Source organism: Rhinopithecus roxellana, chromosome 17 (genome assembly GCF_007565055.1).
Source record: "Rhinopithecus roxellana isolate Shanxi Qingling chromosome 17, ASM756505v1, whole genome shotgun sequence".
Taxonomy (NCBI): domain Eukaryota; kingdom Metazoa; phylum Chordata; class Mammalia; order Primates; family Cercopithecidae; genus Rhinopithecus; species Rhinopithecus roxellana.
Window position 1 is genome coordinate 89,828,270 of NC_044565.1, and position 12,601 is coordinate 89,840,870.

The following is a 12,601-nucleotide window of genomic DNA, read 5'->3' on the forward strand; positions in this document are numbered from 1 at the left end:
TAATGTCTGGGGCTGGGGAAGCTTTGATTGCAGCTTGAACTCTCACCAGCCGTGTGACCCTGGTCTGGTCCCTCCTCTTGTCTGGCCTAGCTCCTCAGCCGAGAAAGGAGGAGTTAGACCAGGTGGTCTCGGAGGAATCTTTCTATTAGCTTGCTGCAGAAACAACTGCAGTTTTTGCCACTATTTTTAATAATTATAATAATGGCCAAAACCGCAATTATTTTTGCACCGACCTACTGTTTGGGTTCGTTCTTTCCTGGTCAGGGGCCTGCCCTCCCCAGCCCAGAGCTCCTCCAGTGCTCAAGTGGCCGCCTGGTCAGGGGCCTGCCCTCCCCAGCCCAGAGCTCCTCCAGTGCTCAAGTGGCCGCCTGGTCAGGGGCCTGCCCTCCCCAGCCCAGAGCTCCTCCAGTGCTCAAGTGGCTGCCTGGTCAGGGGCCTGCCCTCCCCAGCCCAGAGCTCCTCCAGTGCTCAAGTGGCCGCCTGGTCAGGGGCCTGCCCTCCCCAGCCCAGAGCTCCTCCAGTGCACAAGTGGCCGTTCCCTCGGATGGGACTGCCTGACTGAGACTGGGAGTTGTGCGGCACTTCAGGGTATATGTGGTGACAGCGTATCCACAGAGACTTGGCTCTCCCCACGAGGTCTCCTGTTCTGGTGAAGGCAGCTCATTCTTTTCTTAACTATGTTTTCCCCTCAGGTTGACATAGAAATCAATGGGGAATCTGTGGATTTGCACATGAAATTGGGAGATAATGGAGAAGCATTTTTTGTTCAAGAAACAGATAATGATCAGGTAAGGAGGGCTGGGTGGTCAGGGTTACTTCCTAGTTTTGAGCTTTGAGCAATGGTTATCTGGAGACACCGCGGAAGCTTGTGCAAAGTAATACTGGCCCTGGCTGTGTGGACAATGGGGCAGAGAAAAGTGGGCATTGATCTGTATGAGGGATTTGAGCCAGATGGCCTGGGGGTGTGCTGAGTCCACACAGACTCAGCTCTCCTGGCTGGCTTCAGTTTGCTGACGACTTCCCAGGAGACAGAGGGATGGACTTCACACATGGGCCTGGACCATTGTCAGAGGTGTACAGATTACACTGGTGTGTCAAATCTCAAATGCCTAATGTTCTTTTATTAAGTAAGTGGCTGAATTACTTTAAAAAATATTTTAAAAATTTTAATAGCTTTATTGAGATATACGTCACATATACACAATTTACCCATTTCAAGTGTACACGTAGTGGTTTTAGTATATTTACAGACAGGTGCAACTATCACCACCAGTCAAATTTAGAACATTTTCATCACCCCCAAAAGAAACACCATACCCTTTAGATATCGCCTCCCCTATACTCTACCCCCAACCCCTGAGCCCTAAGTTACCACTAGTCTTTCTATCTCTTATAGATTTCCTTATTCTGAACTTTTAAATGGAATTATAGTATCCCATCTTTTGTGCCTTTTTTGATTAATGTTTCAAGGTTCATCCAGGTTTTAGTATGTATCAATATTTTATTCCTTTTTATGGCTGAATAGTATTCCATTGTATCCATAGACCATGTCCGTTCATCTGTTCCATTCATCATTACAAACAACTTGGATTGTTTCCACCTTTTAGCCATTGTAAACAATGCAGCTGTGGACATTTGTATACAAGTTTTTGTGTGGACACATGCATTTGATTTTTCTTGGTTATATACCTAGGAATGGCATTGCTGGGCCGTGTGGTAACTTTACATTTAACAGCTGAGGAACTGCCAGACTGTGTTACTAAGCAGCTGTTCCATTTTATATTCCCACCAGCAGCACACAAAGAGTTCTGATGTGTCTACATCTTTGCCAATACTTTTCTGATTTTGTGATTCTAATCATTCTAGTGGATGTGACGTGTATCTCTTTATGGTTATGATTTGCATTTTCCTAATAACTAGTGGTGTCTGACATCTTTTTATGTGCTTATTGGCCATTTCTGAATCTTTGGAGAAATGTCTATTCAGATCCTTTGCTAGTTTGTGTGTGTCTGTGTGTTGTTTTTCTTTTTTACTACTGTCATGTATGCCTTCATTATATATTCTAGGTACAAGTCCCTTATCGGGTATATGATTTGTAAATATTTTCTTCCATTGCGTGGGTTCTCTTTTCACTTTCTTGATGGTGTCCTTTGCAGCACGAAAGTTTTTAGTTGTAATGAAGTCTAATTTCTTTCTTTTTAAAGTTTGTGTTTATCTTTTTAATGTATGCTGTTTTTTCTTTTGTTGTGTATGATTTTGGTGTCATATACATGTAAGAGTCCTTTGCCAAATCCAAGGTCATGATTTATGGTTATGTTTTCTACTGAGACAAACCACGTCTTTAACTCTTTTGTTCACAGATGAAGCACCTTAAAGGGGTCTGATGTAGGGGTTCCTGAATGAAATTGACTTGAACTAGTTCCTTTCCAGGAAGGCAGCCATGATTAAAAAGGAATGGCTCTTTATAGCTCCAGGTTTTATTTATTTATTTATTTTTTATTTTTTGAGACGGAGTCTCGCTCTGTCGCCCAGGCTGGAGTGCAGTGGCCGGATCTCAGCTCACTGCAAGCTCTGTCTCCCGGGTTTACGCCATTCTCCTGCCTCAGCCTCCCGAGTAGCTGGGACTACAGGTGCCTGCCATCTTGCCCGGCTAGTTTTTTATATTTTTTTTTAGTAGAGACGGGGTTTCACCGTGTAGACCAGGATGGTCTCGATCTCCTGACCTCGTGATCCGCCCGTCTCGGCCTCCCGAAGTGCTGGGATTACAGGCTTGAGCCACTGCGCCCGGCCCATAGCTCCAGGTTTTAAAGCAAGTGTCCATAATTGCAGCGTCGGGACAGATGGAGGCAGGCATTGCCTCCATCCTGCCCACCCAGAAGGGTGGTGCCTGGGGAGGACCCAGCATCTCCCCTTCCATGTTCTAGAGTAACTCTGTTGATACTGGGGATCCCTGCCCACCTGCTCTTCACCTCTCTTAGATGGGAAGACTCCGAAAATACTAATTGGTTCCTAATGGCCTTTGACAGAAACTCTTTCCACTGCATGTGGATACCTGCATTTTTAATTTCTATTTGTACCTGGCTTTAGATAGATTCTTGGCTGCCGGAGCTGAGGAAGCATTTTGGGCCAGCATGCAGCGGGACCTGTATGGGGCCTGCTTGCTGGTCTTGCTTGTCTGACAGGGTGCCTGTGGTGGGGGAGGTGGGGCCTTGGAGGCCAGAGAATGTTCAGCAACATACAGATGCCTCTTAGGACCTCCGGGATGCTGCTGGAAGCTGGGGAGCCTGTGTCCTTCAGCACTGCTTGGTGCTGCATGTGCCTGCAGGGGTCTGCCTGGCTGCCCATTCCATGCCAGCCTGCGGACAGCGAGGGCCCTTCTCTGCTCTTGACCTGAGAATTTGTGCTGCTTCTCTAGTTGGTCTAGTCCAGCAGCCAGGTGAGATGATGTCTCACAGCTGCATGTCTCAGGTGTAGATGTTATATTTCAGCATGTCTGAAGCTCTCCAAACCTACTTGAATGATCAGCAGCACATTTTTATTTATTCCCTCTGTTTTCTGTATATTCTTATTGTCAACAAATTTCTCATACACAACGAGGCATTCATTAATAAAATGATTACTAGAGTTTTATAAAAACTGCTGAATCTTTACAAACAACTACTAAATGGACAGGTTGTGCTTTTTCCTTTTGTCTTTAAAGAGAGGATCAGTATCTGCTTCCTCGTTGTTCAGGGCCCTCCCTGAACCTGCCCTGGTGCAGGCAGGTTCTTGGGTGGGGCTGTCGGTTGTTTTATGTGTTTTTGGTTTTTAGATCATTATTATCTTAATTCAGTGCATATAAAAAATACACAATACACATTATCTCTCTTTCTGTCTCTCACACCCACCCACGCACACCCACATCTACACAGAAGTGCAAGAGTGCATCCAATTCTCAGCATAATATGGTGAGTCAAAGCCCATTTTTTTTCTCTGTGCTCTGGATATTTCAGCCACAGTTGAATTTCGGAGGCTTGAGATCACTGAGAATTACCTCCCCTTGTTAAAATTACATAAATGCAAGATTGAGTACAAAGTGGCATTCAGTACATTGTTGGCTTTCTGATCATCTACCAGATTGGGCAGCCACATCTCCTGGTCACCGTGGCTGTGGCCTCTAGCTGGCCTGTCTGCTGTGGCCCTCCCCAGGAGGTACTTGGCCTCTGAAATGAATCCTGGAGGCCTCTGGCAAGGCCCTGCTCCTTTCACCCGAATTAACGAGGCTTTTTGTAGAAAATGTGTTCTTTTCTCAGGAAGTCATCCCCACGCACCTGGCCACCTCCCCCATCCTGTCAGAAGGAGCTTCGAGAATGGAATGTCAGCTGAAGAGAGGCTCTGTGGACAGGATAAGAGGCCTGGATCCCGGCACGCCTGCCCAAGTGATCGCTCCCAGCGAGACGCCGTCAAGCAGCTCTGTAGTAAAGAAGAGAAGAAAAAGGAGGAGAAAGTCCCAGCTGGACAGCCTGAAGAGAGATGACAGCATGAACACGTCTGAGGATGAGGATATGTTCCCCATTGAGATGAGCTCGGATGAGGCCATGGAGCTGCCGGAGAGCAGCAGGTAATAACCATTCGGGGTGGAGGGGCTGTGCCAGAATCAGACGGTTACCCGTTCGAGATTATTTTTATAAACTTTCCCCCCATAATTCCTTATTCTTTTATGTGTTTTAGACCAGTGGTCCCCAACCTTTTTGGCACTAGGGACCAGTTTTGTGGAAGACAATGTTCCCATGGACTGGGGGTGGATGGTATTAGGATGATTCAAGCATATTACATTCGTAGTGCTCTTTATTTCCATTACTATTACATTGTAATATATAATGAAATAATTATACAACTCACCACCGTGTAGAATCAGTGGGAGCCCTGAGCTTGTTTTTCTGCAACTAGACAGTCCCATCTGGGGGTGATGGGTGACAGATCATCAGGCATTAGATTCTCATAAGGAGTGTGCAGCCCAGATCTCTCTCATGTGCAGTTCACAACAGGGTTCCTGCTCCTATGAGAATCTAATGCTGCCACTGATCTGGCAGGAGGAGGAGCTTAGGCGGTAATGTGAGGGATGGGGAGCGACTGTAAACACCGATGAAGCTTTGCCAGCTTGCCTGCCACTCACCTCCTGCTGTGTGGCCCAGGTTCTGACAGGGGCACGGACCCCAGGAGTTGGGGACCCCTATTTTAGGCTGAATTTTGGAATCATGTGGACCCAGTCCTAGAGTGGTATAAAGATTTGCTGTGCTGTAGCCAAGAGACAGTTGGTGATGCCAAACCTCCTTGGCTGATCACTTTAGCAGCCTGGGATGGAGTCAAGAAACAGGAACTGAGCAAATGAATAGTTCATGACCAAACCTATTTTCTTGGAACCTATTTATTCTTATTTGAGCACCAACCGTGCACAGTTGGGCTGATTTATAGGCAAGTGCTGATTTCAGGCTTAAAAGTTAATGAAGAAAATGCTGTTTTCTCTATAAGCAAACTTTGTCCTTTTTCCTTTTGACTTAGGTCCAAAGTTTAATGAAAATTTTGTTTCCTTTTCCTTTGCTTTTAACAGTGTAGTGAAATTCTGTTTGTATGTATTACTATTTTGGTGAAAAATGCCAGTTTTAAAAGATAAAATTCATTTTGAGAGGATATTTGATGTTTCAGGTTTTTATGTAATTCAGTGTAATTTTTGATAATTTTGCTAACATAAAGAAGGGATAAAGAACATCAGGAGTATCTTCCTGCGTCATTATTCAGAATAGAATATATCTTTTTTTTTGGTGAAGAAGAGATGACAACTGGCAACAAATATTGCTTTTCCCAACTACAGCCTCTAACCTGTGACAGGCTCAGAACCAGTGTCATTGGGCTTCTTATAATGGCCTTCTCTGCATGACTGTTACGTCCCAAATTTAGTGGTAGGTGTTCCAGGTAATATCAACATACAGACAGATGGCCTCTGCATGATTGAAATTGTGAATTGTATTTAGTAGTGAGTGTGCTTATACCTGAGACTAGGCCGTTTGCAGTTATTCTGTAACCATAAGGCATATTCTGTAACCATTTATTTCTTCTGCTAGACGAAACATGATCAGCGCATGGTCATTGAGTTATTCGGCAGCTCTGCCTGTACCTGGCAGGGGTTTTAGACCACCCTGGGGCTGGTTTGGGGCCGCTCTACTTCCCAGGCTTTTGGAACGTGACTGTGTAGGGTAACAGGAGGTGGCATGATGGGAGGAGCCAGCAGTATGATCACCGCACGCGTGTCCGAGTCCAAATGCCGAAAGAAAATCATTTTACATTTAGAATTCAGCCAGAGCATTAGCACATAGACACATTTATGGATGCCGGTATCACTTTCTCCCCTCCCACTGCCTGGAACAGGTCTGGGTGTTTAAAGAGATCATGTTAATTACAAAGCACTTAGAGCTAATCAAGAAAAAATTGGAACTTGATTGTGAATCTATCATTAAGAATTCTCTGACTTTAGTCTTCTTATTTTTTTCCTCCAGAACTCTTCCTAATGATATATCTCCATTCCAAGATGATATTCCTAAGGAAAACCTCTCCCCAGCCGTGATTTACCCTCAGTCAGCCTCATACCCTAATTCAGATAGAGAGTGGTCGCCCACTCCCAGGTAAGCTGTTCCCCTGGCCCAGGGGAACAATTCTAAGAAAAGAATGAAATAGAAATGAAAAGTGAAAATAATTAGGACCAGGAAAAACACAGTGTAGAGTAGGAGGTACAGATTACGATTAAAAACAGAACATGTTCAGATCATACACTTATATCTGGTGTCAGACTCCATCTGCAGATATGGCTGTAGCTCCCTGGAGGTGAACTTGAAAGGAAAAACATGTAAATTACATCATGCTAATTGTTAATAGGAGAAAACAAAGTGGCAGAGCCTTTCTTGATACTTAGCCCTAAGTAAAATTCAAAAACACAGACATTGCTTCAGGAGCCGCTGAGGTCGTTCAGGGTTATTAGAATGATGCCTCCCCCCACACTTAATCCATTCTGCCGAATTCAAGAATATTTATTTCCCTGAAATGAACTCACAAGTTGCCCTAGAGGAAAACTTGGAGAACTAGAGCTGCTCACTGTGCAAATGCCATCCTGATGACCCCAGAGATGTTTACATCAGTGAAGCCTGTGGGAATAGTGAGCCCCCCAGCTAGTTTTCAAAGGACTGGGGGAAGAGGATAGATCTAAATCCTGTGTTCTCAACGCAGGAAGTAATATAACCCCCACTGGGATGAAAATTCATTCTTGGGTGGCAACAGAATCTTAGACATTATAATGGTTTGTGGTCTCTAAGGGGCCGTAGCATTCAAATTTCATGGTGAGTGGAGCTGGGCTATGAATTTCTCAGAATGCTCGGGGGTGTGGTGATAATGAAAAAGAGACTGAGAAACGCTGATCTAAATGCCAGTGACATCCTTGGATTATTTGTACACCTCATGCTTTAGATTTGCTTCTGGAATCTGAAGTAGAAGTGTGCGAGCCCCTAGAAACTCTGGGTTCCTGCCTAAAGCCAGTCTTATCAAAACGCCACCCCAGTTCCAGTTTGATCAGGGTAACCTTGGGCATTAGCAAGCGGCAGTCCCCAGTGTGTGCTGACATGGAGGCTGGAGAGAAAATAGACACGTCCCATGTCTGGTTTCCAGCCAATACTGATGTCGCAGGTTAGTCCAGCAGGCTGAGGCTGAGGCCTGTGACAAAGTCCCTGCATGGAGGTCGGCTGCGTCAGAGCCTAGCCCTGTTCAATAGAAACATAGTAACTAGCTCCATATGTAATTTTAAGATTTCCAGTAGCCCTATTTTTAAAAAGTTAAAAAAAGATGAAATTAATTTTAAAGCTATATTTCATTTGACCACAGTATTTCCAAAATATCATTTCAACAAGCAATCAATTTTAAATAATTATTAATGAGATACGTCACATTTCTGTTTTCATACCAAGTCTTTAAACTCCATTCTGTATTTGACATGTGCAGAACATCCCAATTTGGACCAGCCACATTTCAAGTGCTCAGGAGCCACCTGTAGCTGGTGGTTTATTATAACGGACAGTGCAGATATAAGACCTTTCTAGATTCTCATTCTTTCTCTAGGTCTGTGGAGATAAAATAGTGGAGGGAAAAATAGTGGTGTAGGCGGAAAATAACGTAGAATATTTAGAACCCAATAATAGATTGAAAACTCTGTTCAGGCACTGTAGGTTAATTTTAAGGATTTAAAAGAAATACTTTAAACGCAACTCTGAGCATGTTTAATGCTCCAAACATCTGTAACGTTTTGCCTCATGAATGCAGCACGATGACTGAGTCAGGTTATGTAGATTGGACCGTCACCAAATGGAATGACAAATAAGGATAAATAGCTACATTTCCACACTTGGAATTAGGTATTTTCTGTAAAGAGACAGTTGACAGCATACACGATCAGATTTTTGGATTATGTAGTTTGATTCAGCACCGAAGTGTGACCAGACACGATCACTCCTACACGTGGGTGAAACAGAAAGTGAAATAGGTCATTTGGCAGTTTCCTGCTTTTCTGTCTCAGAAAATTCACACTGGTTTCTTAGCAATTTCAATATCCAGTGCTCTGCCATTATCAGATGCCTGAGTTTATTTTCTTAAAAATGTCATTGTTGAGAGTAGTCAAATACTTTATATAATCTTATATATAATCTTTATATAATATACTTTATAAAATCTTACTTGATGTAATTGACCTCTGATTTTGTCTTTCTTTTAATGTGTATCACGTGGTGGTATCCAGTAGCCTGGTAGATTGCAAAAGGACTGCCCCTCATCTTGCAGATGCGGCCGAGGGAGGTCTGTCTAGTTCTTGCCCTCCACAGTCTTCCCTGTTCCATCCTCCGGAAAGGTAGAGGAGTTACTTTCCCCATTGGGATGTATTCAATAATGAAAAATTTGATCTAACTCTTATTATAAGTGTATTTTACCATTAACCAAATTACTTATGAAGAAAATACCTATAGATTATATGAAGTGAAAATTTTGATCTAACTCCTACAAATCGATTTCACTAACCAAATTACTTATGAAAAAATATGTCTATAGATTTCTCTCTTCCTTTCATTATAAGCATTTGTCGATGATCAGATTTTTTTTTTTTAATTCCTAAATTTGACTCTCTGGAAATTATGGTTAAGCAAATAATTTTACCTAATTCTGTGGAGTGCTTTGAAAATGAGAATAATGAAATATGGCTTGGGAACATGATCTTCTGTTTTCTGTCTAGGGTTGTTTGACAAATAAGTTTACAAGATATTTTTAGAATACCACTCGAATTTATTATAACCATTTAAGCAGTTTATTGGGCTGTCTGAATAATGGAGTCAGACACTTTCCGCAGCATTTCTAGAACAGAATCTTGGAGAATGGGCTGGGTCTCAGGCTGAGGATCACAGGTTGGTGTGTTCATTCGATGCAGCCATCTCAGATTTCCGCCTTCATTCCCTCAGTTTTGGCCTACCTACTTTGTGGACTTACATGGTTTACTTTATAAGCCCTTAGCAAATGAAGCTACGGTTAATCTGTACATGGGAAAACCTTTTTTTCTTTTTGATTAAAGAACCAGACCTCAGGATGTACTTCATTCAGAGGCTATATTTGCAGAAGAAAAGTCCGTTTAGAATGAGGAAAACAAAGTCATAAACAGTTATAACTAATGAGCCTTATTGGGACTGGCAAAAATACTGAAAACTTTGATAAGGCTAATAAATACCTTATTTATGAACATCAGTCATCGACCTTGTAAGCTTACTTTTTTGAACAACCCCTTGATCTTAAAATAATAATATTTGATGACAGAGCACTTTGGAGTCATCTTTCTGGTAAATCCCACTTGGCAGTGGGCCCCGTTCCTGGGTCCTCTTCGGTCCATCTGAATTCCCTCAGTGACGGTCAGCAGAAAGCGCGTCTGTATTTGTGCACAGGACCTTTGGAGAAGGGCTGCTGTGGCCTGAACGGGCAGCATTTATGGTGGTGGCCTGTTTGCTGTCGGGGAGGGACTTGCAGCTTAGACTTTCGTGTAGGGCTGGGCTCCTTACGCATGAGTTGGCATGCCTGAGGGCCTCTATGGCTTTGTTTCGTGGCTTGTGGCTTTTAGGAAGGGACCAGAATGTTAGGAACTCTGGAGTTGGGAGTCGCTGCAGGAGAACCGTGTTCCACATTTTTGTTCTGCTAGAGCAGAGGTTGGTAAACCACGGCCCATGGGTCAAATCTGGTCCACCATGTGCCTCTGTCAAGCTTTCCCGGGCATAGACAGTTGGTTTACATACTGGCTGTGGCTGCTTTCACACCACCACGGCAGCGAGTAGTTGCGACAGACGTCATAAAACCCATAAAGCCGAGATATCTACCACTGGGCTCTTTACAGAAAATGTTTGCCGACCCCTGCTCAGAGCAAGCTTTGTCTAAAGGACTTTATTTCATTTGGTGGCAGTGAGATAATTTATTGCTCCAAAGAGCTTATAGCCAAATATGTTCTATTTTGTATGGTAAAACAGTGGCAAGAGCTTTTTAGACAAATACTTTGAGGTTTGGGCACAGCACCATTGAGGGTGAGAAGCCAGTTTCGATGGACTTCCTCCACGATGATGCTGGAGAAAGAGTGGATTCAGGTCAAACTTGTAGGTACCAAGGCGCCTCGCTGGAGGCCACAGCCTGCACTTTTCCCATTGCAGTGATACTGAACATGGGACTGTAGATGCTTCAGTGCCATAAAAGCGTTGTCTCTTTGGAGAAGTCCAATTGTAGAACTGGAGGAGCAAGGAGGTTGAAAGGCCAGGTTTTCTCACACGGATGTGTGGGGGCCCCACGTGCCTTCTCATAGGACTGCTCCCTAAAGGGCAGAAATGTGTGTCTGTTGGGAGCAGGGTGTCCCGTTGCAGAAGCTCTCCTAGTGTGATGTCAGGAGCCTCCTCTCCCCAGGCAGGAGAAAGAGAGGGTACAGGCTACCCCGTGGCAGTACGTCGTTAGAAGGGCTGTGAGTCGGGGGCACCAAGGGAGCAGGGACCACCCTCTGCCTTTCCGTGTGAGATGAGAGAGGGGGCGCTTGGTCTAGCTACTCTATGAAGCTTGAGCAAAGAGATTCAGGATCGGTTTAGCCCATAGGGTCCGTGTTTGTTGGATACAAGTTATGGATCATCATGAACTCACCTTGTATTGACAGGAAAGTTGTATTCAATTGGAGTTGAACTCTAACTCAAAGATAAATGAGACCAGGAGCATCAGTCTCCGAAGAATAGATAAGGTCTGGGAAAGAAGATAGCAGGGGAAACTGCAAAGTTTTATTTCCTGCTTTGTCTGAAAACTCTGCAGTCTTCTTCTAGAGGAAATGATGCGGGAAAATAAGCAATAATTAACCATGTTATTATGCGGCAATAAATAATTACAAGAGTTGCTGCTGTAAATAATATTTCTCTAAGTTGTTTAGAATACGGTGAGGATCTTGTGGATAAGTTAGTGACTTTTGGATGGTTACTTTGGCTGGGCAGAAGTAAGACCTCATTTGGGTCTTCAGAGTAAAAATTCAGGAAACATGGAGGTGGTTACTGAGCGAGCCTTAGCCAGTTGGTGAGTCCCTTGTCAAATATTCCTGGAAGACATAAGATCTTAGAAAATTTCAACTTGGAGGCTCCTGCCCAACGTTATCGAGTTTATTTGTGGCATCCAGCATCTTTGGTAAAACTGGCATATGATATAATTCCCTGTTTCCGAGGCCAGTGCAGATTATAAATATTTAAAATATAGACTCTAATGAGTGCCTGCGGGAGCCAACCAAGACCCTTTTGCAGACATCTGACAGCAGAGGAACTTGGTTTGGAAGCAGAATGCAGGAAATGCGAGTGCAGAGTGGGGTGGGGAAGGGTGGTCTTTTTGAGGTAAGAACAGACTATTTTTCCCTTTCTCTTTCCATCGCTTTCTTTTGTAAAACATTCTTTTCTGGGTTACTTCTTTTTCTCCTCTCCTCTGCGGCGCAGCAGGCGGCAGGGTGGGGCGGGCGACCCACGTGGAGCGCCTTCCACGGGACGCGCTGCACTGCCCCCTGGTGGCCGGAGGAGGGATTTGTCATGAGGCTCTGCTCAGAGCGAACGACAGCTGGGGGTGCATTTTCCGGGCTATTTGAGCCATGGAGCTGGGCCCAAAACATTTACAGAAGTTTCTTTTCCCACCTTAATTTTCGCTTTGTGTTTTCTTAAGTCCTTCCTGTTCCCGACCTTCAACACCTAAAAGTGATTCAGAATTGGTCAGCAAGTCCACGGACAGGACGGGGCAGAAGAACCCAGAAATGCTCTGGCTGTGGGGAGAGCTGCCGCAGGCTGCTAAGGTGAGTGTCTCTTCAATTCTGCCACAGACCGAAGATTTCTAACTTAGCTTAAATTACATGGAATTAGTATCATAGCATAGCCAAGAAACACAGCTACCAGAAGCCAGAGGTAAACCAAAATATATTAAGGATTAGCCTTGAATGTTGGAATTACTTTCTTCCACATTACCAACATTATAGAGAGGTCTCATTGCTTTTGTAGATTTTAAA

The 12,601-nt window shown here is 44.0% G+C and overlaps 1 protein-coding gene across 8 annotated transcripts in view; it reads left to right on the forward strand.

Annotated features, from left to right (window-relative positions):
• The window catches only part of LPIN1 (lipin 1), a 141,462-nt gene that overhangs the window by 80,778 nt on the left and 48,083 nt on the right, over positions 1-12,601 (forward strand). For 5 of the 8 annotated variants that reach the window (XM_030920691.1, XM_030920693.1, XM_030920689.1 and 2 more), the window contains 5 exons: positions 693-788; positions 4,293-4,600; positions 6,534-6,659; positions 8,813-8,920; positions 12,265-12,391. In XM_030920691.1, coding sequence (XP_030776551.1) covers positions 693-788; positions 4,293-4,600; positions 6,534-6,659; positions 8,813-8,920; positions 12,265-12,391 — 765 coding nt within the window. The remainder of the gene's footprint in view (positions 1-692; positions 789-4,292; positions 4,601-6,533; positions 6,660-8,812; positions 8,921-12,264; positions 12,392-12,601) is intronic. The other 3 variants (XM_030920696.1, XM_030920692.1, XM_030920690.1) reach the window with 2 other exon arrangements.